Below are 27,490 nucleotides of genomic sequence, written 5' to 3' on the forward strand. Positions count from 1 at the left end.
AGGTAGGCTTTGAAACTATTTATGCCCAAACCTAAAAAGTAGTCATTAAGGTACATAGGCAGCTAGGTGGCACAGTGGATAGAGTGCCAAGCCTAAAGTCAGGAAGATTGATCTTTCTGAGTTCAAGTATGGCCCCAGATACTTAACTAGCTGTGTGACCCTGGGCAAGTCACTTAACCTTGTTTGCCCCAGTTTCCTCATGTGTAAAATGAACTGGAGAAGGAAATGGCAATCCACTCCAGTATCATTGCCAAGAAAACCCCAAATGGGGTCACAAATAGTCAGACATGACTGAACAAAAAAAATCACAATAATAAAACAGATAACTATCCAATTTGCAAACAACACAAAATTAGGAAGGGAAGAGTAGTTCAGGGGATCATAGTGTCATAGATTTAGAGCAAGAAGGAAGGGGACTTCAAAACAATTCAGTCCAATGACCTCATTTTACAGAATAAGAAACTAAAACGCAGAAAGGGACAACAAAGTGCCCCAGGTCACACAGGCCAAAAGTCATAGAGCTGAGATTTGAATCCAGGTCCTCCAACTCCAACAACAGCATATTTTTTACAATAACACATTGAATGCCAGAGTCAGAATCCAAAAAGATCTCACAAACTTGAACGATAAGCCAAACCCAATTAAGTACATTTTTATCAGGGATGTTTATAAAGTCCTACACTTGAGTTAAGAGAAACCAAACAGGTCCAATGGCTTGATAGATACAGTAGCAGGAAGAGAAAAGGTTTGGGTAGATTGGCCTCAGGTTCGGTTTCAGGTCTGTCTCCTTTCCTGCTTAGAGTTGTTATTAATAGTTGTACCATCATTATTATTATTTTATATTTAATAGTGGAAAGAGCATTGAATTTTTAGAATCAAAAGAACTGACTTCAGATCCCAACTCTACTATCTACCTGTGTGACCCTGGGCAAGTGGTTCTACCCCTCTGGGCCTCCAAACTTCCAAATACATCCAAATGAAGAGGCAATTTGATACCTGAGGTCCCTTACAATTCTAAATTCTGTGACCCTATGAACAGTTATAGGAACTACGGGAAAGGAGAAGGGAACAAACATTACTATGTGCAAGAAATGGCAAACCATTCCAGTATCTTTGACAATAAATCCCCAAATAGGGTCACAAAGAGTCAGATAGGACTGAAAAACGACTCAGCAAAAAAAGTGCCAGGCACATCTCATTTGATCCTCACAACAAGCCCAAGAAGAAAGTGCCATTATTATAGTTGGGGAAACTGAAAAGAAATTAAGTGACTCACCCAGGGTCACCCAGCTATTAAGTGTCTAATGCTAGATTTGAACTCAAGTCTTCCTGACTCCAGGCCCAGCACTCTGTGTATGGTGTGACCTAGCTTTTGGACATACAATTGTTGTGTCTAATCACTAAGGGTCCAGATATTAAGCCTCTTGCCATCTGATCGTCCAGACAGACCCCTAATATTAAGTAGTCATAAGACATAGGTCAGTAAAACAATCCCTGCACTGAGTCAAGGGAGCTGGTTTCTTACTCCAGCTCTGACACCAAATTGTGATGTGACCTTCAATTGTATTCACCAAAAGTTTCTTAGGAGTGCCTACGAGGTTGCCAAGCACTGGATTAGTCACTGGAGATTCAAGGCAAAGATTAAACAGTCCCTGGCCCTCCAAGAACTTACATTCTACTGGGGGAAAATAAAATCTACCCAGATAAGTAAAAACAAAATTTATTCAAAGCAAATTCATGGCAGTTTGTTGGAGAGAAATAACCAACAACAGGGAGGATCATGAGTGGCTTCTTGGAAGAGGTGGCCCTTGAGCTGAGCCTTGAAGGATGACGAGGACTGGTGAAGAAGGAGAGCAATCCAAGCACAGGGAACAGCCTGTATAAATGAACAAAAACAGGAAATGGAATGGATGGTATGTACAGAAAGCAACAAGCAAGCCAATTTGGCTAGAACACAGATTTTGTGAAAGGGAATAATGTGAGATCAGCCTGAAAATATAAGTCGGAGCCAGATTATAAAGTCCTTTCATTTCCATATACAGGAGCTTGTATTTTCTCTCGGAAGCAATAGGGAGCCCCTGAGACCTATTGAGGGGAGAAACATGGTCAGATGTGCACTTTGGAAAGATCAATTTGGTGGTTGCATGGAGAATGGATTTGAAAGGACAGGCTAGACTTTAGTTATCAGATACAAGGAGACCAATTAAGATTCTCTTCAAAGATTCCATTTTAGTAGTCCAGCTAAGAAATGATGAGAGGGACTAAACCATAGTAGTGGCTGTATAAGTGGAAAGAGGGGGACAAATAGAAGAGATGCTATGAAGGTAGAATCAACAAGACTTTGACAATTGGTTGAATATGGAGGGAGAGTGGAGGCTCATGGATGACTCCAAGGTTTCCTATCTAGATGACTGGAAGGATGGTGAAATTGAAAATTTGAAAAATTGAAAGAAATGGGGATGTTAAGGAGAAAGTTGAGTTTGAGAGGTAAAATAATGAAGTTTGAGATTTCAATGAGACCTACCCGGTGGAGATGTCACGCAGGCATTTGGTGATGGTGGACCTGACCCTCAGGAGTGAAATAAGGGCTGAACATGTTGATTTGGGAGTTACCTGCATAGAAATGATATTTGAACCTGGAGTACTGATAAGATGACCTATAGAAGGTGTGTAGAAAGAGTTGAGAGTACTAGAAGATAATGTCAATTTAGCAAAAAGACTGAGAAGGAGGAGTCAGAGAGGTAAGAGAATCAAGAGAGTGCAGTGTCATAAAAACCCAGGGAAGGAAGAGTACCTGGGGGGTGGTCACTGGCGTCAAATATTATACAAAGACCAAGAAGTATCACGCTGAGAAGAGGTCATTGGATTTAGTGATTAAGAAGTCACTGGTGAACTTTGAGAGAGCATTTCCAATTGAGCAGTGGGATCAGAAGCTGGATAAACAACGGATTGATTGACAAGCAAGTATGTGAGGATGGGAAATATCACATACCAATGCAGACAAAGGCAGCTACACGGCACTATGAATATAGTGCTACACTAGTGTGAGTCAAGACTCAGATGGTAACCCTGGGCAAATCACTTAATCTCCCTAAGCTTCAGTTTCCTCATCTGTAAAATGGGAACAGTGATAGTATCCCCCTCCCAGAGTAGTAGTGAGGATAAACTGAGTTAATATTTATACATCACTTTGCAAACCTTATAATAGCACAATGTAAATGTATCATCCTTTTATTATGAGATAGCATCTTGTAGGATTTTGACCTTTGGTTAGTCATTCATTTCTCTAGATCATGGTTTCCTTTGTCTATAAGACAAGAATAATCTTACCTATTCTGCCTTTCTTGCTAATCGATGTTATGAAACCATATGGCTATGAATATTCTTCTAGATTTTTAAATGCCCTGCAAATACAAAACATGAGATCATTTTCCAAATAATCTAGGAAACCAACCTGGAAAAGATGGGATTTCAGGGGCCATTTACAGGAGCTAGGTGATTAAGGGAGTTAGTAAAAACAGACAGATCTAACCCTGAAGGGAAAGAGATTAGACCTTAGAGGGACTAGGCATCAGCACTCCTAGGGCCAGAGGGGTTATTGACCCCAGTGCAACTTTTCTCTTTGTCTGATGTAGGAGTTTGCGAAGCTTTTCTCTTTGCCTCAGATGAAAGATCTCATCTGTACAGTGATGGATGGTCTGAGGAGTACCCTGGACTTCCAAAGGGAAACTGCAGGGGATATGCTTGTTGTCATCCTAGAAGATTTGGGGTCTCAGGTGGAGAAGGTATGGATGTTTGAAGGAGCAGGGCACGGTCTATGTCCTAAATAATAAAGTACCTAAATGAACAGGGGGTGAGTGGGATTGGAGGAAGTAGTACCATAGAGAGCCCTGGATTTGGATTTAGAGTCAAGAGGACCAAGCTCTGCTATTGTTATTTGTGTGATCTTGGGCAAGCCACTTTCTGCCTTTGTGCTTCCTCTGCAAAATGAGGAAGTTGTGTCTCTAAGGTCCTATCTGATTATAAATCCTTTCATCCTTTGGATGGATGTACAGGGGTGAATGAACTACACCAAACTAAGTCCCAGGACACAAGATTGGCTTTTCCAAGAGGCCCAGGTCAATTGCTGTTGCCCCAGTGGAAAGTATAATTTACCAACCAATTAAGCATTGACTTTGGGCCTGGTATCAATCAATAAGTAAGAATGTTATGAGTGCCTACTATGTGCTAGACACTGGGGAAGCCAAAGATCAAAATTAAATAGTTTCTGCCCTCAAGGAGCTCACATGTGCTCAGTCCCACACTTAGCTACAGCAAAGGGGAGACGGGAGGTGGAAAAGAATGTCCTGCCTGGGAGAGTTTGGGGCTTCCAGTCCAACGGTGGAGAAAGTCACTCAAATATCAAAAAAACCATGAGAGAACAGTCAATTAGCACTTACTATGCACCTACATTGTTCCAGGCACAAGGCTAAATGTCAAAACAACATAAGAAAACAGAGGCTTGAGTGTGGACTGGGAGCTATAGGGTCTCTCAAGAAACAGAGAAATCAGTATGGACTGGAGGAATCTGAGAAAATGTGGGAAAACCAGACCCCTAGCAGGAAGGACATGAGCCCAGATAATAATGATAGCTAGCACTTTCAGATTTACAAAGCTTTTTATGTACGTTCACTCGTTTAATATTACAACAACCCTGGGAAGTAGGTGTTGTTGTTATCCTTTATTTTACAGATGAGAAAACTGAGGCACAGAGAGATTAAATGATTTCACCAGGATCATAGAGCTTGTAAGTGTCTGAAGCCAGACTTGAACTCAGATCTTCCTAACTCTAGGTCCTGTGCCACCTACCTAGATTCAATCCTTCTCCCCATTTCCCTTCTATCAACTGTGCCCAGGTTTTCTTCATTTTCTTTAAATTAAAATTACTTTATGATAAAATACCCATCCTCTGAAATGTAATGTAATATTCTATGTTTATTAGTTCAGTTAAGCATAATTACTTCTCTGATTACAGATGTGAGGAAACCAGACCCCTGGCAGGAAGGACACCAGCTAGATAATAATACTAATAGCTAGTGTTTATATAGTACTTTAAAGTTTGCAAATACCTGTGTTCTGAAATTCAATTTAAAACTCTCTTTATTAGCTCTGTAGAGCCTAAGGAGCACTGGATTTAAATCCAGAGGGAGCTCCACTTGACTCCAAGCTTAGTTCTAATTACCTTTGTGACCTTGAATAAGTCATTTTCATTCTCTGGTCCTCAGTTTCCAATCTTCCTTCTGACTCTCACAGTGGATAGAGCACTAGCCCTGGAGTCAGGAGGACTTGAGTTCAAATCCGGCCTCAGATACTTGACACTTACTATCTGTGTAACCCTGGGTAAGTCACTTAACCCTGACTACCTCCCAAAAATTCACTTCTTAAAGAAGCCCATTCACTGAATGGGCATTACCTCACTCAAAGTCAGAACCTGAAAAGACCTTAGCCTGAAAGGGCCAGGGAATTGCAATGCATCCTGGGCCATCTCCAGTCATCCTGGTGAATATCAGGCCACTGGACCCAGATGGCTCTGGAGGAGAAAGTGAGGCTGGTGACCTTGCACAGCCCTCCCTCGCTCAAATCAAAGTCAACTGCAAGTCGTGTCATCATTTCCCTGATGTCATGGTCCTCCTCAAAACGAAGGACAAACACACATAATCTATGAGTCAGGATCCCTTTATGTCCTTTAAAAAAATCCCTTATAAATTCATTTCAACTTAAATGAAAAAGCATTTGCTAAGCTCCTACTAAGTTGAGGTCACTACATGCTAAAGAGAAGCAAGATACAGACACAGATAGGAGGTTAACAGTAGAGGAATCATGTAGAGGAATCTCCAAGCTAGAAGGGATTTTCAAAAGGGCGTTAAATCCCCTATTTAGTCTGGAACATCCCTCTCATGCGCTTGTCCAGCCTCTGCCGAGGACCCCATGGCCCTTCTAGGACTAGGCCCCTTCCCTTTTGGATGATGAGAATCATTAGGAAGTACTGTCTGTGTAAAGTCAAAATTTACCTCTCTGCCAGTTCTCCCTGGGGCCCAGTAGAATGAATGGAATCCCTCTTCCACATAACAGTCCTTCAGAAGAATGCCTGAAGACAGTGGGCAGGCCTCTTCTGTAAGTCTTCTCCATACTAAACATCCCCATTTCCTTTTACCTGAGCTCACAAAGTGGGATTTCAAGGCCCCTCTATTCAATTCAACTCAACTCATCAAATACCTATTAAGTAAGAGGGCAGCAAGGTTTAGTGGACACAGGAAGTCAGGAAGACTTGGGTTTGAGTCTCACTGGGTATGTCTCTCAGTGCTCTGGCTAGCTCTCAAAGTTCTGGTAGAGGGAGTTTCCTCATTCAAGAATTCCCATTATCTTACCCCACAGGAAAGTAGGAGGAAGGAAATAAGAAAGGGGGGACAGTAGAAGGGAGGGCAGATGGGGGAGGAGGTAATCAAAAGCAAACACTTTCAGAAAGGGACAGGGTCAAGGGAGAAAACTGAATAAAGGGGGACAGGAAAGGAGGGAGCAAAATATAGTTGGTCTTTCACAACATGAGTATTGGGGAAGGGTTTTGCATAATGATACACGTGTGGCCTATGTTGAATTGCTTGCCTTCTTAGGGAGGGTGGGTGGGGAGGGAAGAGGGGAGAGAATTTGGAACTCAAAGTTTTAAAAGCGGATATTCAAAAAAAAGTTTTTACATGCAATGAGGAAATAAGATATAGAGGAATATGGCATAGAAATCTATCTTGCCCTACAAGAAAGTAAGGGAAAAGGGGATGGGGGGAGTGGGGTGACATAAGGGAGGGCTGACTGGGGAACGGGGCAATCAGAATATATGCCATCTTGGAGTGTGGGGGAGGGTAGAAATGGGGAGAAAATTTGTAATTCAAAATCTTGTGGAAATCAATGCTGAAAACTAAAAATATTAAATAAATAAATAAATAAATAATGGTTCAAAAAAAAATCCCATTATCAATAAGATCACAGGTCCAGTCCCCATCTTAACTATTAAGGAGAATAAGCATTTATTAAGTGCCTGCTAAGCACTGAATTTTTTTTAATCCCTAACCTCAAGGAGCTTATACTAGTAGCTGCCAGTGTTTTTGCAGATCTGTCCTAAGATGGCACAATTGCCAGCCTGTTTGCCCACCTCCTGTTACATACTATCTTGTCCCCAACTTATCAATGTGATGTGGTGTGCAAAGCTGAGCATGATATTCCAGATGTGTGGGCAATGTTCTAGATGTGTTCTGATCCAAGGACAAAGGACAGAGAAACCCTATGTCCCTTAACATGGCCCTTCTCTCCTTGCTTTCTGTCCAACTGTGCCTCCTTTGCAGAATGACATTCCCCTAAGGCCAAAAGTCCCTGGAAATCTAGGGAGCTCTTAGGTAAAATACTATGAACCCACACACAGACATTCCCACTCCACCAAGTTGCCATGGCAATGCCCTTGAGAGAAAGGGTTACATTTATATCAAACCTGAATTCACATCCTTGTAGCTTCTGCCTTTGCTCCTAATTCTGCCCTCTGAGCCCAGGATGCGTGTGTCATCCCATTTCCATAAGACAAAATCTCTCAGGTTCCCTTCCTATTCTATGATCCCATGAAGTATTTAAAGTCAGCTGTCATGTTTCCCCTAAATCTTCTCCTCTCCTTGTTCTAACCATCCTCAGTTCTTTTCATCAGTCTTTTATGGCATCATGGACTTGAATATCTTGCACTATCTCGTTTCCTCCTCCACGTTTTCTCAATCAAAAGATGAAGAATACGAAGACAATTATGTTAGGAGTGAGGAGGGATTTATCTCTGAATTTTTTTATATTAAAAAGGGAACCTCATATAGTTGAAAAAGTTAGGTATGCAATGTTCTAGCCCATAGAGCTGCTGGTCCTATAATGCCTTCAAGTGGGCTGTTCCCCTTTCCAGGAATATTTTCCCCTCTCACTTCGATGTTTTTGGAATCTAGCTTCCTTCAATGCTCCTAGGAGTACTGCCTTCTGTAAGAGATCTTTTCTGATTCATACCTCCATCTAGTGTCTTTAGAATCTGGAAATTACTACATATTTACTTTATAGATACTTTATATTATCCAACAGCTACGTATGAATAGTTCCCCACCCTTCATTCCTAATGCTGAGTAGAATGGAAGTTCTCTGAGGGCAGAGACTGTCTACATTTTTGTGTTTCTATATCGAGAGCCTAGCTAGCACAGAGTCTCACACACACCAAGCTCTAGGTAATACAGGATGCTGAAGGGCCTTCAGTTCTTGTCATGTAAGGATCACCTGAAGGAACTAGGAATGTTTATTTTGGAAATAGAAGACTTAGGGAGGACGTACATGTTAGTTGCCTTTAAGCATCTGAAGGGCCACCATGTGAAAGGGGGGGTTCAGTTTGACCCCAAAGGGCAGAACCAGGAATGACAGTGGAGGTTACAAAGAGGAAACTTAGACTCGAGGACAGGAAACATTTTCTAATCATCATCAGAGCTGCCCAAAAGTGGAATGAGTTGCCCCAGGGGCTGGTGGGTTCCTCCTCTTAGGAGGTCTTCAAGCAAGGCTGGATGAGCACTCAACTGGTATGTTAGAGTCTAAATTTCTTTAGTAGTTGGATGGGACTAGATGGCAGCTAAGGTCCCTTCAAACTCTTAAATTCTGTAATTTTGTGAAATTCCTGTTGAACTGAATTTCCTACTTCTGCTAATGGTGCTACCATAAAGGCAGGTAGATAATATAGTCAAATAATTGTTAGCTGTGTGACCCTAGACAAGTCACTTGATCTGTGTCTCCCTTAGTTTCCTCGTCTGTAAAATGAAGATAAGAACAGTACCTACCATCACCATTGTACATAATAGATTTGCAGTTTTATGTGCAATCATCTTTTTTATTATACTCTTATAAAAATATTTATTTTATTCCATAAGTTAAAAATAAAGTAATTTTTTAAAAAATAGTACCTACCTCCCAGAGATGCTCTGAGGATCAAATGATATAATATTTGTAAAGCACTGGACATAGTGCCTGACACATAGTGGGCACTTATTAATAAATGCAACTAGGTGGTGCAGGGGATAGAGCACTGGGCCTGGAGTTAGGAAGAACTGAGTTCAAATGTAGCCTCAGACACTTACTAGCTGTGAGACCCTGGGCAAGTCACTTAACACTGCTTGCCTTGGTTTCGTCATCTGTAAAATGAGCTGAAGAAGGAAATGGCAAACCACTCCAGTATTTTTGCCAGGGAAACACCTAATAAGGTCACAAAGTGTCAGACGCAACTGGAAATAAGTGAACAACCATTTCATTCACTCCAATCTCCACCGGACACCAATATTTAAAACCTCCGGTTGTCTTTGACTCTTCAACACCCTACGCCCAACCAGTCGCCACGTCTTTTCAGTTCTGTCTCTGCCATGCCTGTCCTGCTTATTTCCTCTGCTTTTCTTTCCCTCTTCCCAGGTTTCAGACATGAGCCAGACCCTCTACTGCCACCTGACCTCCACTGACTCAGTGAATGTCAAGAAAAAAGTCCTGAAGGCCATCACCTTGTTGTCTAGACACCACACCCAGGAACTAGTGAATTCCTTTCTGGAGTATTCTCTCCCACTGGACCGGTACAATGGGGCATCTCAGGGATCCCAGCCCGGCCAGACCTTGGCAGGGCTGTGGAGCTAGCTAAGTTTGCATGGTAGTGTGGCATTCAGAAATTTGTGGTAGGATCCCGTCAGGATGCCTGGCTATCCAACAGGATGCTTGTATGACCTGGCAAGGCATTCCCCCTCAGCTTCCCCACCTGCAAAATGGGTAGGATAATCCTTGTGCCACCTCCCTCCCAGTGGTTGTTGTAAGGAAAGTGCTTTGTTAACCTTAAAATCTCAAGAAAGAGGAGGTTTTTAATATAATGAGTGGAAAAGCAGTTTTAAGGTATCATTTTCTTTAGTGCTTCCAGCGCCCACCTTCATTCCGTGATGTCCCCTCCCACCCCACCTTCCAGAGTCCCCTACTTCACAGAGAAGTATAACACACAGCCCCCCCTCTCAAGGAGCTTTCAGTCTAGTGAGGAAGATAAGACTCACTCACTTAAAGCAGGATAGTCCAAAGTAACATAACGTAGAGCCTTTTCAGTTGCATTAGAATAATAATATTAATTACTATTATAAGTGCCACAATATTAATAATCACTTCCATTTTTTAGAGCACAGGTTTTCAAAAGCTCTGTCAAGTAAGAAGTATAGATATAACTTCCCCCATTTAAAAGATATGGAAAACTGATACTACAGATCTAGGGCTCATCGATCTAGATATGGAAGGAATCTATAAGTTCATCTAGGCTATCACCCTTATTTACAGATGAGGAAACCGAGTCCCAAAGAGGATGAGTGATTGTCCAAAGTCATACTACCAGTGTTAGACCCAGGATCTAAAGCCAGGTAGCTTGTACAGACCAGACCATGGCAGGACAAGAGTTAAAGGGAGAAGGGGAAGATAGGGGACTTCAGTGGTCGGGAAGTTGCCCGGAGGAAGCAACACTTGATTGGGATCTGGAATTATGGGATAGGGTCTGTCTAGGTCTGAAGGATGACCTAAATTGAACTGTATATGTTCAAGGGAGAATAAAGACAGCAGGTCTAGCTGGAACCATAGGTTGGTACTAGGAAGTAGCAACTGCTAAAGCTGGAAGGGTAGATTGTGACCAGTTCTGGAGGACCTGAAATGCCAAGCTAAAGAGTTTGGACATTGGCCTGTAAGATAGGGTTCCCCCAACCCTTTAATGGGGAAGTATAATAAATAACGCATTTATGACTATATAAATGTGAAGAGCTGCCATTTATATCACGGATGTCACTGGGCAGTGGGGGATAGTGGGGAGAGGGGATAACTGAAGGGATAGCCCCCAAATTCCCATGTTGAGCTTTTTTCGTTTGAACAATAGACCTCAATCGATCGCTTGGGGGGTGGGGAGGTCCCTGCCTTAGGCATTGGGAAATCTTTGAAAGTTATAGTATCCCTTAGGCAAAGTAGGTTTGGTTAGTCCCAAGGTCATAGGCCTATTATAGGCCCAGAATTTAACAGAGCAGGGTTACAAGGCTAAGACCAAATGCTTTGAAGGCAACATAGGGCAGTGAAAAGAGTATGCTGGATTTAAAATCAAAGGCTCTGAATTCAAAATACCATTTTTTAAGCTGTGTGACCTTAGACAGGTCACATGACATCTCTGAGCCTCAGTTCGATTATGTATAAAATGAGGGTGTTGGGCTAAATGGACCTCTGTGGTCACTTATGGTTTTCTGTATTTGATCTATGAGCCTTAAAGCAGGCCAGAGTCAGGGCCACACTGGCCAAGTTCTGCAAATGCTCTGGTCCCATCCCAGAGCTCTAGGGCTCCTTGTCTCTCAAATGAAGGAACTGGATTAGATGCCCTCAGTGTCCCTTCTGGCTTGATGCTGTGATCCATTGATTTAGCTGAGCAGTTTATAGAGGATTAGACTTGGAATAAGAAAGATCTGAGTTCAAAGCTGTGGATTGGATGTAGAAAAAAGCTACCTACTTCAAAGATTTTCCCTTGGCCTGGAGGAAAGGATACAGAGTTTAGAATAAATCTAGGGTTAAAACAAGTCTCTGCCTGAGACCCTCATGAGGGACCTGGGTTTAGGAATATGTGTCAAGGGCCAAGCCAACCCAAATAATTTATTTCCAACCTTCCTTGATTCTTGCATTTTTTTGGCAGTGAAACCATCAACGTTTGGAGGGCTATGGGGTCAGAGAAGCTGACAGCCCCCAAGGTGCTCCATGTGCTGCTCGCCAAGCTACAGGAGCGGCCAAATCCAGTAGAAGTCACCAGGACAAAGGAGAATAAGGCCTACCTGAATTCACTAGCTGTAAGCTGTAAACAACGGATCTTCATGGGGCCCTTGGCCTCTCTCTGTGACAGGCACCAATCGATCAATTAATAAACCTCTGTGCTAAGCACTGGGGATACAAAAATAGACAAAAGACAGTCCCTTCCCTCAAAGACCTTACAATCTAATGGGAGAGATACATGCAAGCAAATATATACAAAGCAAGGGGCCATTTGGAATTTCTCTTTCATATCATCTTCACAAAGCGAAGACTAGGCCTGTAACCACCGTGCTAGTGTCCCAGGATTAACTGGCTTGGGGGGAGAAGGGATAGTATACATATGAAATGCCAGAACCAAAGGGCCTGCAATCAACTCCCACTTCTGACACTACCTATATGGCCTTGGACACTTTCTTGGGCCTCAGTTTTCTCACTTGTAAAATGAGGGGATTGAACTAGATGGCCTCCTGAATCAGGGAGAAGATCAACAGATTAGAGTCAGTGACCCAGCACCCTGTGTTTCCAATGCAGTTATTCCAGACTTAACAGTTGGAAAATAACCTGATGCATTGGAAAGCACTGCCCTTGAAGTCAAAGGTTCTTCCATTTATTAGCTCTGGGTGAATTATTGGGCAAATGTCTTAACTTCTCTAAGCCTCAGTTTTTCCATCTGTAAAAAGGGAATAATAATACTGTGTTATCTACCTCAGAAGACTTTTGTGAGAGAAGAGCTTCACAAACTTTACAAGCACTATAGAAATGCTCATTATTGCTCTCTCAGCAAGAGGTCTCAACCCTTTTTGTGTCATGGCCCCTGTAATTAATGAAGCCTGGGAAGTCTTCCTCAGAATAATGCTTTTAAATACATAAAATACAAAAGAAATCAATTATATTGAAATTAAATTGAAATATATTGAAATTCAATGATATTGAAATTGAAAGTTATCAAAATATTAGAAAAACAAGTCGATGGATTGTAGTTTAATCCTGTGTCCAGTGGGCCCAGTGTTGCGGTCTTAGCTCAAAGACTGGGACAAGGGAACAGGACTGAGACTAGGGAAGGACAAACCTGGAAGAACTGAAAGTGAGATCTGCCCTCTCTTTCTAGGAAATCTTCACCCTAAGATCCATGTGTCCCTTGTCTTTTTCCTGGCAGGCCATGAATACACTCTATGAAATTCAGTATTCCCGTGAATACAAAGAAGCTGTGCAGAACTGGTACCCACAGCTCCTCCTGGGCCTCCTTACTCAACTGCACTACATCTTTGAGCTTGGCTTGATTGAATCACTCAAGAAAAATGAGACATCAAAGGAAGCAGAGCCAATGCCCAGCCCTCAGAGGTAAGGGCCGTAGCTTGTGATTTGGTAGAAAGCTGTGACCTCTGGGAGTCATGTCCTGACTCTCCCATTGACTCTCAAGTTAACCTTGGGAAAGTCTCTTCCTCTGAGACTTAGTTTCCTCCATCATAAAATCATAAGTAGGTTATGTGACCTCTATTCTTCTAACACTCTATTTTCCAGGTTCTAAAGCCCTTCGCAAGTCTAAGATTTTATATTCAAATTTCCTTAGAGCTCTAACATTTCATGATGTATAGTATAGATTGACTTCTTTCACCTGGAATATGCTGTGTTCTAAGGTCCCTTCCAGATCTCAGATTTCATTGATCCTCTAGAATTATACTTTAGTGACTGGAGGAGAGTGAAGAGAAAGCGTGAGCATGAGAGATGAGCAGGGAGAGTTAGATGGGAGTTTAGAAAGAGCTCAGGACTTGGAGTCAGAGGATCCAAGTTCAAAATTTATTTTTGTTATTTTTGTTACTTACCATTTGTGTGAATTTGGGCCAATCACTTCTTCATATGGGCCTCAGTTTCCTCATCAGTCAAATGAGGGAGTTGAACTCTACAGCACTGTCCACCTGTCCCTTTGTTGGCTCCCCTTTGGCAGGTTGCATAACTTTTCTGAGCTGCAGTTCCCTCACCTGTAAAATGAGGAAGCTGGATGAGATGGCTCTAAGGTGCCCTCCAACTTTAAATCTATGATCCCTATGACACATTGTGTAGTATACCTTGGCCAAGTCTCTTCTGCTCTCTGCATCAATTCTTGCATTGATAAAATGGAGGGTTGGTACCAAGTGATCTTTCATGGGGCTGTGGAGAAAACCCTGGGCTTGAAGTGGAAATCCCTGAACTCAGATCTCAGCACTAGCCCTCGCTATATGTAGGGCTCCTGTGTTACTGTTTGAGGGCACCACCATCCTCCAAGTCTCCCAGGCTCCAGGTAACCTGGATGGCATCTTTAACTTCTTACTCTCTCACTTCCCCATAGCTAATCTTTTTGCCAAAGGCCTTGTCTATTTTATGACCTCTTCTCTCCTGTGACAGCACCACCACCCTGGTGCTAACACTCATCATCTCAAGCCTGAACTACTGCAACAGCCTGTTGGTTAGTCTTCCTGCCACAGGTCTCTCCACACTCCAGCCCACTTTCCACTCAGCTATCAAAGTAATCTACCTAAAGCTGTATTAGCAAGCACCTTAGCCCACCCAAGATGGCCTGCTAGCACAGGTTCTTTGATCTGCTTTTCTAAAGGAAAGACAGCTTCAATCTTTCTTTAACTACAGATAAGAAGAAAGAAGTAAGTATCCAAGAAAGAATCCAATAGACAGGGCTCCAATTGTCTAAATAAAGTAATAGATACATAATCACCAAACTAGAGAGCACCAACACCTGGGTTTACAAAGCCAGGGGGCTCCTTAACAACAGCTACCCAGAGTCTCATCTGGCCAAATCACAAAGACCTCAGGTGAACATTCTTCCCATGAGTGAGCCCCAAAGAAAAATCTCACCTTAGAATATAGATAGATAGATAGATAGATAGATAGATAGATAGATAGATAGATAGACTTTCTGCTAATAGGCTCAAAGGCAGAAGGCATCCCAACCCTCGTGACTCAGCGCCTAATTAGCTTAGTACAAGCCTTCCTGCCAGCAAGCCTCCCCCTAAACAAGCTTCCCCTTAGGTAAGTTCCTCCCGCCAGGGGCTCTATGTGATTCAGGATGTATCACAGCTGTGCACTGAGCCAGAGCTCAAAGCAGCAAGACATCCGTGGTTGAAATACCTGTATACCTTTAGACCTGGGAACATGGTCCCTGTTCCAAGGGAAAAGGGAGACACATGTGGTCACATAGGCTTATTAATGGATGGGGAAGATTTTATATTCCATCAACCCTACAAAAGCACATGTCTGACCATGTCGCTCCCTGTCCCCCCCACACACACACACAATAAACTCCAGTGGTTCCCTGTCACCTCCAGGATCAAATATAAAATCCTCTGTTTGATGTTCAAAGCCCTTCATAATATCTTCCCCCATTCACCTTTCCAATCACCATATTCAACCTCAAAACTCTTCTATCCAGCAACACTGGCCTCCATCCTGCTCCTTGAACAAGACACTCCAACTTCAGACTCAAAGCATTTTCACCAGCTGTCCTACATACCTAGAATTACCTCCTTTCTCATCTCCACCTCCTGGTCTTCCTTCAGGTCCCAGCTAAAATCCCACCTTCTACAAGAAGACTTTCCCAATCCTCATTAATGTTAGTGCCTTCCCTCTGTTGATTATCTCCCATTTGCAGTGAATACATCTTGTTTGTACATGGTTGTTTAACTATTGTCTCCCTCTTTAGCTCCTTGAGATAGTACCTGGACCATCTTTTGCCTTTTGTTGTATCCCTAGCACTAAGCACAGGGTCTGCATTTAGTGGTAGGCATTTAATTAATGTTTGTTAACTGACCAACTGGGAACCCAAGTAAGAAATTCAATGTGTCTGGGCCTCCATTTAAGATGAGAGTAGGACTAAATAATCCCAAAGTCTCTGCCTGCTCTAACCCTTGGTGGGTCTTAAGGTCCATTCCAGCTCCAAAGTCCTAGGATTCCTTAACCAACTCTAGTTCCTCTTGGCCATAGAACCTCTCTGGATTCTGTGAAGAGTCTTCTGTACACCAGTGGCCACTGGAAGGATTTTGCACAGTTAGAGCTACAAGGAGCTTGGGATCTCTTCTCCAGCTTTGATACCTACCATCAGGGGGTGACCCTCATTGCCAGGTACTGGATTGGGAAAAGCCATGCAAGTGGAGAAGGGGAGAGGAGAGGGGAACAGAATTATTCAGTTCAACAATGTAGTATGAAAGGTCTGAACCAGACCATCTCTACAGCCCCTTCCGTAGCTCTGACATTCCAGGTTCAATGTTCCAAGATCCTTTCCAGCTTTGACATTCTATGTTCTATCTCCTGAGTTTCTACCCAGTTCTGAAATTCTATGTTCTATCTCCCAAGGTCCCACCCAGTTCTGACATTCTATGTTCTATCTCTTGAAGTTCCATATATTTCTAACATTCTATGTTCTATCCTTCAAGACTCCACCCAGTTCAGTGAAAAGATCACCCATTCTGGAGGTTCTAATCTTTGTTCTGCCACTGACTTGCTTTGTGACTTTTGGAAAGTCCTTGCCCTTCTCTGGTGTTTGTTCAGAAAATGAGGGCACATGTGTACAGGGCTTGGCACACAGTAACTGCTTTTGTAAATGTTTCTTGACTAACTGCAACGCTGAATCATGAGATTTAAAATTGGAAGGGACCTCCAAGGAAATAAAAACCCAGGTTTTGTAGTCCAGGTACAGGTTGGACTTAAATGACCTTTTTTTAAAAAAATAATATTTTATTTTTCCCCAATTACATGTTAAAGCAATTTTCAACTTTTTTATGTTTTGAGCTTCAATCTCTATCTATCCCTCTCTCCCTCCTCTTCCTCCCCTCCCCCCTCCCTGAGATGGTATAGGTTAAACGTGTGCAACAATTTAAAATATTTCCATATTATTCATTTAGTACAAGACTCAAAAAAGAAAAAGAAAATAAAAATAACGTGCTTCAGTGTATATTCAGACATTAGTTCTTTCTTTGGAGACAGATAGCATGTTTCATCATGAGTCCTTTGGGATTGTCTTGGATCATTGTATTGCTGAGAATAGCTAAGTGATTAATAGTTCTTTATCATACAATGTTGCTGTTATTGTGTATGATATTCTGGTTCTGCTCACTTCACTTTGCATCAGTTCATGTAATTCTTTCCAGGTTTTTCTGAAATCACCCTACTTGTCATTTCTTATACCACAATAATATTCCATCATAATCATATACCACAGCTTGTTCAGCCATTCCCCAATTGATGGACATCCCCTCAATTTCCAATTCTTAGGCACCACAAAAAGAGCTGCTATAAATATTTTAAATGGCCTTTTTAAAAAGTTCCTTCTAACTTGGAGATTCTGTGATGTGAATTTGCCCAAAAGTCAGTCAGATATTAAGTAAGAGCCTAAATTCAAACCCAGATCCTTTGTCTCAAGAGCTAGTGGTCATTCCAGAAGATCAAGTCGCCTCCTGGATTGTATGGCTGAGTAGGTAGGCTTTATGAAAGTTAAAGAGCCTCAGAAATGGATTACTTACCATTCATGGTTTGATCTATTATAGAAACCCTACCATTCTTCAAGGCCTCACTGCTCTAAGACCTACATCCATCAAGAAGACTTCTTTGACTGTTCTGACTGAAACCAATCTCTCTCGGTTCTTGATATGACTTAACACCTTGACTGACCCTCATTTACATTAATATCAATAGCTAGCATTTATGTAGTATTTTAAGGTTTGCAAATATTGTCTCATTTCATCTTTACAACAACCGTGGGAAGGTAGGTACTATCATCAGCCTCATTTTACAGAAGAGGAAACAGAAGCTGAGAGACTTGCCCAGGGTTGCACAGCTAGCATGTCTGAGCCCAGATTTGAACTCAGATCTTCCTGACTCCAGTATTCACTGCACCACCAGATTGCCCCAATCCAACACCTGATTCCACCTCGTTTTGTACTTATAACACACATATCCCTATTATGCCATTATGAGAATGCAGCCTATTTGAACCCTGCACTTTCCTTCAGGGACTCCCTCAGATTCTATCCCCCCATTCTTCCATGAGCATTCCAGCCCTCAGAAATCTCTCCTAAGCTCCTTTTGTCCTTGTAATCATTGTCACACAGGTCCTGCCTTGTAAGCTTCCAACAAATCTCCCTCTAGATCTCCTGGCTTTGGGCCTCCAGATGACTATTTTTTTAATAATCCATCTCTAAAGTCCTTTATAGACTGATTCTAAAAGTCTAAGTGACTTAAGTCTTCCATGGACTCTACTTGTCCAGTCTCATCCTTTGCAAACATTCACATGGAGGCATATGATACTGAAACATCTGAGGACTCACATACATATATATGTACATACATGAAGACATAGAATACACATGTATAACTCTTGCTCATATAGAAGTCTGATACATTGCTTTCATAGCAACAACTCTATAAGACAGGCAATGCATGTCTGATGATCTCCATCCTACAAATAACTCAAAAAATTCAAGTGACAGGCCCACAGTCACAAATCTAGTGAGCATCTAAGATGATATTTGAACCCAGGTCTCTTGACCACAAGTCTAGCCCTTCCTAGTGCATCACCCTGCTTCACCCACTCCAATATATCTGTGATCTCACAATGTAGACATGCCCTCCAATGGTACGGATTGCAACCCATCCATACCTCCTCACCCTGGGCAACCCTTGTCCATGTACTCTCCAGAGAATCCACCCAACACTCCAGAGAGGGCCTTTCTTTAGAAAACCTTGACACTGCGTGGATACCAATGAAGCATATAGGCCACTCATCAGTTACCCTTTATTTTCCCCGCATGATCCGCCCACCTTACTTTCCAGGCTATAGTTTTCTGACATTTTTCTTTTAGGCCATTTCCTCTGCATATTTCTTTTTTGGCAATATATGCTACAGCCTACTCACACCTACTATGTGTCATCCTCACAACATAATGATAATAATGATCATAAAAATAGCTCTGCCAACATCCCCCTCCAATGCCTCATCATGCCAAAAGAGTCAGCAATCCTGGCTTCTCCAAGGCAGTGCCAATAGCCCAAGCTGTAGCTGGTCCCTACCAAGCTGGGAGAGATTTCAATGCAGGCAGGCCCTCCAATGGACTGTGTGCATACAAATGTCTAGCTAAGTGCTAAGGAACTGATCAGTAGAGAATGCAGATTTTGTTGTTGTTTTATGGCCAGAGGAATACATCAAGATCATCTACCAAAGGACGGAGGGTTACGAAGTGTGTTGTTTCATAGTTAGACTCTTGGAAAAAAATCATCTGGAGTTACCAACTTGCCTTCCTGCCTCTCATCTACTCTTCACTATCTGGCTTTGAATACTACCACTCAATTGATGGGTTGTTCTTCCAAGGGTATCAATAATCTTTTAACTTCTGCATCCAATGGCTTTGTCTCAGTCTTTCTCCCAAAAATAACTTGCATTTTTATAGTGCCTTAAGATTAACAAAGCACTTTCATCACAACAGCCCTATAAGATATAAAGAGCAAATGCTTCTAACCCCATTTTATAGATGAGAAACCTGAAACCCATAGAGTTAAAGTGACCTGCTCAGGTATGTTGCTAGGGTTTGAGTGACCTGCCCAACTATCATTGGTAGGGTCTGAGAGTTTAAATGACCTGCCTAGGATAGCACAACTAGTAAGTTTCATGGCCAGGGAAGGAGATTTTTAAGAAACTTACCCTGGGTACCTAGTGCCACAGTGACCACAATCCAGGGCTTTCCTAACTACAACACACTCACTACTTGTACACATGCCATACACAGAGAAACAAATACCCACTCACAAAACCAAATGTTGGTATAGGATACCTAGCTGTAAGTATGTCCCATGCCCTCCTGTCCCATTGCAGGGCCATGGTGCAGAATTCCTGCAGCCAAATCAAAGGACTCCTTTACCAGACCATCTCCAATGTGGAGGCCAAACCAGAACGTGACAAGAAGGTGGCAAGCCTCTTCTTCACAGAGGTAAGAGGGTAAGGGAAAAAACTCTGGGTATCTTCTTCAAGGATATTCCTTTTCCTATTCCGTTACTAAACAGGAAAGAGAATCCCAAAATCCCAAAGGTAAAGTGGACCTCAAAGACCAGATCTAATCCAATCCATATGTAAATAATATGCTTGACAAGTGGTCACCCTATCTCCACCTAAAGGGGAGACCATTCCACTGAAGGATAGCTCTTAATATACATTTTTTCCTTACAGTGAGCCTGAGTCTTCCTCTCTGCAATTTGCCCTTATTCTACTTCTGCCCTTTGGGTCCCAGCACAACAAACTAATCCATCCCCCGCCACAACAGCCCTTGAAAGACTTGGAGACAACTATCAGTCCCTTTTGACACAAAAAAAAACTAAAACATTCCCATGGTGTAAGCTAAATGCTCTTTCTAGCCCAGAAGTTTGGGAATGGATTGGCCATCCTTCTGGCACAGAGACAGAGCCTAATCCTCATTGGGCATCCCTCATTGTGCCTTGAGATAAACTTTCTCCAAGTTCTGCTTTCCCCACCCTTTCTAGAGCCTGTTTCACTGCCTAATCTGGGCCCCACTCTAGGAGCAAAGCCCCAAAGGGCCTTTTGCTACCAGAAGGAAGGCAGTCTGTAGCTATGCCTCAAACTCCCTCCCCTGACCCAAGAAGCTGAGCTATAACTTAAGGCAGACCTCTAGGACTTCATCTGAGTGGGGTATTTGCCATAGGGTGGAGAAATCGTCCCCAGGGTAGCAGACTTAAGGAACCACTGACAAATGATTGTGTTCCTCTAAGGAAGAAAACAGGAACAGGACCTCTAGGGTGAGGCTCAATGACAGAGTGGGGATATAATTACGAAACCAGTAGCTATATAGGAAGAGTCAGTCAATCAGTCAACAAGCATTTATTAAGTACCCGCTATATGCCAGGTCTAATGGGGAGATAACACGACAACAACTATGTAGACACAGGCTATGTACAGGATGAAAATGGAGAATTAAAAGGGATCAGAAAAGCCTTCTTTGCAAAATGTAATTTAATGTTAAGGGAAAAATGTATTAAACTCATTTTGAATGACTAAGAATCTCTAACATTAAACAAATACAGGAAACATGACATAATTATTCACATGATGTTCTGGGATATTTTAATATTAAGAAGTATAGGGAAAGCTTTTAACAAGAGCTCCCTTCTGACAAAAGTATTGTAAAAATAAAGTACATAAGCCATAATCACATGAATGAATCTTAAAGGCACAGGACAATGTAATTCTTTTAGAGGCACATGGGGTCAACACACAGAATTATGTGTATACCCCTGAAAAAGAAGGTAAAACATAAGTAAGCTAGGGAAGGCAAGAGTCAAAGACAAAGAAGGAGAACATTCTAAGCACATGCAATAGCCTAGTGTTAGGGGAAGGGGCACAATAGGGAGGTGACATCAGGACTTTCAGTGAGGACATACTGGGAGCATTCTCTTTCCCCTAAAGTTTTGTTCTTCTTGGCTTCTCAAACTTTGCTGAAGCCCAGAGCCCTGGGGCTGGGCAGGACTAGGTTAAACATATAAAAATCAAAGGAGGAAAACAGAAAGACCCCAATGAAAGAAAGAATAGTCATTCTGGGCTAACTGTTCCCTAAAGTCAGATGAGAAAGAAAAATAAAAAGCTTAACTAGTCCTTCCAAAAGAGTTTGGCAATGATGAGAAAATGAATGGGGGGAAGGGTGGGAATGTGGTATGGTGGAAAGAGAACATGATTTGGATTCACAGGGTCTGACAGCTATACCTCTGTGACTGTGAGCAAATCACTTCATTTCTCAGTTTCTTCATTTTAAAGGTGAAGATTTCCCTAAGAAAAGGGAAGGAGTGGGGCCCTTGAGGATCCCAGAGGTAAAACTGAAACATGGTCATCATATCAGACCACTGTACCAGAAATGGCCATGGCTCTACATTGCCTATGGGATCAAGTCACTCTGTCAGCTCCTCTATCCTAACCCCAGCCTTCTGCCATTAAATCTGTTGGCTCTGGATGCTCTCAGAACTTCAAAACCAGAAAAGTGAATCTTTTTGTTCTTCCCAAAATGGAAAAAACAATAATTCTGCCACTGAATTGCTTTGTGACAAGTGACAAGTTCCTTTCCCATCACTGGACCCTCAGCTTCCTTCCCTGTAAGGTGAGAAGGTTGAGTTAAATGTTCTCTTCCACCTTCCTTCCACCTCTGAAATGCTATCATTCCTTTCTGATTCTGTGCCTGTCCATCCCCTTGAGCCCCAGAAGAAGAGACCATACTATCCCCTGCCACATCACTGTCCCTAGCTACTTGCTTACCTAAGGGCTAGACTAGATGGGCAAGGGAAGGGAATAAGCATTTATGTAGCACCTACTATGTCCCAAGCACTGTTCTAATTGTTTTACTCACCTGATTTTCACAAAAACCTTGTAAGGTAGGTGCTATTATTATCCCCATTTTACAGTTGAGGAAACTGAGGCAAATAGAGGTTAAGCAATTTTCCCAGGGTCACACAGTGAATAAATGTCTGAGGTCTAATTTGAACTCAGATCTTCCTGATTCTGGGCCCAGGGCTCTCCCCTTTGCTCTACCAGCTGCCTCTAAGGTTCCTTCCACTCCTGACATTCCATAGTTTTCATTTCTGTCTCTGTGTCCTGTCTATCCCCTTAAGCCTTAGAAATAGATTCCATACTACCCTCTTGTCATATCATTATTCCTTGTTCCTCATCAGTCCAAGAGAGACCATTCCCTGAGATAACAGCTCTAGAAAGATCAGCACTGATCACTCCTGAGCCATCTTTATTAAGTATGCAGCACCACATCTACACATACCTCATTATCAGAGAAACATCCCCATGAGGGGAGAGAGGGGACTGAGGATGACATTGTCCCCTCCCCCACTTCAGTTTCTCAACAGCCCTGTGATGCTGGAGGAGTTACCTAAACAGGCTGTATTGTCACACCTCCATCAAGGGCTGACTGACCCCAATCCTTCCATCCGAGTGATCAGCCTGCAAGGCCTCAAGAATGTCATCTTTGACTCAGAGAAGGTAAAAAAGGGCCAAGGAGGCTGACTTATTTGTTCATTGACCCAGTTATACAGCTCTCACTCATTTATCCATGAATGGGCACATGGTTGGGTAAGAAGAGCCTGGCCAGAGAAGAGTGAGTGTGATGGGGATTTATAGATGTTGTAGGGAGTAAGTGGAGGTAGAAGTGAGCAAGGGGGAGGAATAGCAACCTCATGGCTTTGAATGTTAGGTAGACTTGAGACTTGTTGAAGAAGACAAATGGGGAGCCATCTTCTATTCTGAGCATAAGATCGTAGGATTTAAAGCTCAAAGAAGAGAAAACTAAGATACAGAGAAACTAAGAAAACAAGGGAAGAGCCCATTAGTCCAAATTCACAAGGTAGTCAATAACAGAACCAGGATTCTAACCTAGGTGTCCTAACTAAGTCTGGAAGAGCACTTCAGATGCAGAGCCTTTCCCACCAACTCCTGCTGGGGAGTGACATGGTGAAAGTGCTATTTGGTGAAATTAGTCTGGTCAAAATTTCCAAAAGTGGTTTCCACACTCCTGAAGAGGGTCTCTTGGGAAAACTGAGTAGTTATTTGTCAGAGGGGATTCCTGTTCGTTTATAGGTTGACCTAGCTGCTGTCCAAGGTCCTTCCAGCCTGGAAGGTGTCTAATTCTGGATAGGAAGAGGCTAAAGTGCTGGACACTACCAGAGGTCTCAAATTAAAATAGGAAGAGATCTTATATTGATTTAGAAAACCACAAATTAACATGATCTATATTGGATTGTATTTTTATTTATTTTATTCATAATTTCCCAATTACATTTTAATCTGCTTCTGGTGATCCTTGGTAGTTTTGTGGGGTTGGCCAGACCTCAAATTTGACCCCTCTGTCTAGACCATTTTTCTCTCCCCCAGGGTAACCTTCTCCGGGGCCAGCTGCCAGCCTTCCTGGAGGGCTTCTACCATGAAAATGAGCAGGTAGTCATCAGGGTAATGAGCACAGTGGCTGATGCCCTATACTGCCTGGGCCAGCAAGGGGCTGGCCACCAGTGCCGGGAGATTGCCCTCAATCTTCGCAACTTCTTTGATGATGTGAGTGTGACTATGAATGCATGGCCCCTGGATATCTCCATGCATGCATCTTCTTGTACAAGATTCCTAGGGGGTTCAAGCTGAGATGTTAGAGGTTGGGGAGCTCTAAGGCTGTGTCTATGCCTGGAGTGCCCTCTTTTCTCACTTCTGTCCTTTCTCAGACCTTCTCATTTTATAGAAGGAAAAACTGAGGCCCAGAGAGGGGAAAAAGAAAGCTACCAACAGTCACACAGTCAGCCAATGGCAGAGTCAGGAGTTCCTGACACCAAGTTTAGAGCTTGTTATGTTGGTATGGAGGAGTACTGGATATGTTGGTTTGAATTTTGAGTCCATGACAACTCCCTGTGTGACCTTGAGCAAGTCACTTCTCTGTGGGCCTCAGTTTCCCCAAATGTAAAATAGGGAATTTGGATTGTATGATTCTAAGGTCCTTCTAGGTCTGGACCTTAGGGATCTATAAGTACATGCATGTTCCTACAATCAAGAACACATATCATTTGAACACAGCATTTGCTGCCAATAGCCCCAAAAGAGGGCACTTTGCTTCTCTCCTTGTCTGGAGTTGTCAAGGGGTTATGGATAAGATCAGGCAGAGCCAGAACCCAAGGTTATGGGCTCCAAAACTGATGTCCTATACATTGGCTACAGAGCTGAGTATATGGACAGGAAGGGCAAGCAAGAGAGCCCTTAATGGCAGAGCCGGGCAGTTCTCACAGGTTGTATGTTGTGCTTAGAGAAGTGTTGTCTGTCATATTGTGCTGTAACTTGGCATCCTTTTAGAACCCAAGGCCTGAGAACTATAAGACAATTACTAGGTCACAAAGTCAGGGACAGCTGTATCCTCACAGAACTTCCTGAGCCCTTCCTCCTACTCAGGTTGCCTGGTTCAGAAAACACATGATCCTGACAACCGGATTACATCTTGGAGGTAATTTGTTAAGAGACAATGTGGGTACAAGTGTGCCATTGTGTGTAGGGAGGATTGTGTGTATATGTGAGTATTCACATGCATGAAACTTTCTATGGGCCCACTTGTATATGAGTACGTACATGTATGTGTGCATCGCAGTACACATGTTTGAGAAAGAAAGAAATCCTCTCCTTCCAAAATTTTTGCTTAAAAGAACAGTAATAGACCCTGCCCTTGGGAGGAGGTAAAGACATAGATGGGGCCAACTGTTGCCAAGAATTCCCAGGGCCATACATCAAGGCTGGTAAGCAGTAGTAAAATGTGGTAAGAAGCTGCTTGAGGACAGGGACTTGTTTCATTTTTGTCTTTGTAGCCCCAGAGCATAGCACAGCCCCTGGCATATAGTAGGCACTTAATGAATGCTTTTAGATTTATTCATTGATGATGGTTGGGGGTGGGGTGGGGGCTCCTCTGGGCTTGTCATCCTCAGGATCGAGATAAAGTCCGAGCGTCAGCCATCTCCCTGTTTGGAGACCTAGTGATTTCCATGGAGGGGAAGGATTACTACACTCTGAAGCCCCATGTGTACCAGAGCCTGATCCCCCTTCTCATGCACCTGAAGGACGACTGCCCAGCAGTTAAAATGGTCAGTCAACCCAATGGTCAAGCAGAGAGGCTGATTGTCAAATAATCAAACAACCACCCTGTCAGTCAACATGACAAGTAGTCACCCAGACAGGCAATCATTCAGGTAGTCACTCAGGTCTGATGGTAATCCAACAAGCATTCAGACAGACAGAGGGGTTAGGTGGTCAGTCAGTTAAGGGTGAGTCAAGTACTGGAGTCAGCCAAGCCATCCTTCAAGTTGTTAAGTATAACCTGTGGGAATAAGCCCATCTCTAGGGAAAGGGATTCTACCTTTACCCTTAGCAAAAAGACATTGAATCTTTGCCCTTAGAGAGATGGGAAGATGTGGGAGGGAGAGAGTGAGGTGGGAGTTGGCAGAAGAGCTAGGGACAAAGGAAGAAACAATTCTCTCCCCAACTCCGGTTAGGTATGGGATGATCCAGCCAATGCACATTTACACTGGCTGCCACCCTTCCCCCACCCTAGACTGCTCTTATTCTCATTATAAATCCACTGACTGATTTTGTTTAGAACCACAGTCTTATTTCGTTTTCATTCAGTCCAATACCCTGATTTCATGAAGCCAACTCAAGTATTTTCATTTGGGCTAGTGCCCAGTTTTCATTAGGATAGATGCATTCTGAAACTCATAATTATCATGTGTTACTCCCCTTTACAAACACACTACAGTCCAGCCAAACTGACCTTCTTCTTGTTCCTCACAAGGATATCCCATCTGTGGTCTCTAAGCTTTTGCATAGGCTGTGTCCACACCTGGAGTACACTCTCTTCTCACTTCTGTCCTCGCTCAGACCTGGCTTCCTCCAGACCACACTGCATCCCTTTCTGTCCTTTCCAGAAGTGATGGTACTCACCCCCCACTATATAGACTCATTGGTTTAGGAGTAGAAATTGGAATAGTCCCTTGCTCCTCACTGACATTTCCAGACTCTGCCTTTGCTGGTGTCTCTCAGCACCCTCCACTACTTTGGAGTTCATGGTATCAAAATGTTTCAACCTATTTAAATCATGGTGACTATTGTCTACTAACCCCCAGGTCATTCTCCCTCATATCTCAAAGAGTTTATTGCCTGGCTCACTGTCTTTCCTCCCTAGCTCTTATCCTTTTAACAGGGGACTTCAACAGGCATGGTGACGCTCCTTCAATCTCCCTAATTCATAATTTCCTTAAATCTCTCAACATGCTCCTTTACTTCCCCTAAGCTATACACAGGGATAATCACACCCTGGATCTCACTATTACTTAGAAGTGCTCTACTTTCTTAATCAAAAATTCTGACATTCCTCTACCTGACCATAACCTCCCATCATTCTGTCTCACCCCATGCCTCACCCTTTCTGAACCCATTCAGGTTCAAGGCTTCATCTTGCCCTCCAATCCTTTTGCCCGTCTTTCAGACCATTACCCTTGCTCCACATTCTTATCCCCTCTTGAATCCTTCACCCCCTCTCACAGCTCATCCCTCATCAAACCTCAACCATAGATTACTTCCATCATTAGTTTCTATTATCATGCAACTGTACATTCAGAGCTAGAGGAAGTCACACAGCCATGCAGACTGAGTACACTATAAATTCATGTTAGCCAGCTTCAACTGGGCCCTCACTGGAACAAAGCAGATCCTTTACTCCTCCCTAATCAATTCCCTGTCTTGCTCCCTCAGAAGCTATTCTAACCCTTCTGTCTCCTCAAGCTTTCCACAATTTCCTTTTCTCCCATTCTCTCAGGTGAGAATCTGACCTCTTACTTTAATGGGAAAATTAAAACTATTTACCTCAAATTCCCTCTTCTCACCTTCTGCCAACAGTTAACAAGCACTTATTAAGTACCAACTATGTGCCAAGTACTGTTCAAAGTGTTGGTTCCCTTGATATAATTTCCCACTTTCCACTCCTTTCCCACAGTCTCTGATAATGAGGTTGTCTGGGGATCTTGACCAAGGCTAATCCCTCTATATGTGCTCATGAGG

At 42.8% G+C, this 27,490-nt stretch overlaps 1 protein-coding gene across 1 annotated transcript in view; it reads left to right on the forward strand.

The window, feature by feature from the left end:
* The window catches only part of LOC118828900 (maestro heat-like repeat family member 5), a 97,394-nt gene that overhangs the window by 50,447 nt on the left and 19,457 nt on the right, over positions 1-27,490 (forward strand). The window contains exons 17-25 of the mRNA XM_036735787.1: positions 3,636-3,785; positions 9,493-9,647; positions 11,762-11,912; positions 13,031-13,215; positions 15,847-15,984; positions 19,727-19,841; positions 22,754-22,897; positions 23,786-23,962; positions 25,363-25,518. Of these exons, the coding sequence (XP_036591682.1) occupies positions 3,636-3,785; positions 9,493-9,647; positions 11,762-11,912; positions 13,031-13,215; positions 15,847-15,984; positions 19,727-19,841; positions 22,754-22,897; positions 23,786-23,962; positions 25,363-25,518 (1,371 nt within the window). The remainder of the gene's footprint in view (positions 1-3,635; positions 3,786-9,492; positions 9,648-11,761; positions 11,913-13,030; positions 13,216-15,846; positions 15,985-19,726; positions 19,842-22,753; positions 22,898-23,785; positions 23,963-25,362; positions 25,519-27,490) is intronic.

Source organism: Trichosurus vulpecula, chromosome 1, assembly GCF_011100635.1.
Source record: "Trichosurus vulpecula isolate mTriVul1 chromosome 1, mTriVul1.pri, whole genome shotgun sequence".
NCBI classification, from domain to species: domain Eukaryota; kingdom Metazoa; phylum Chordata; class Mammalia; order Diprotodontia; family Phalangeridae; genus Trichosurus; species Trichosurus vulpecula.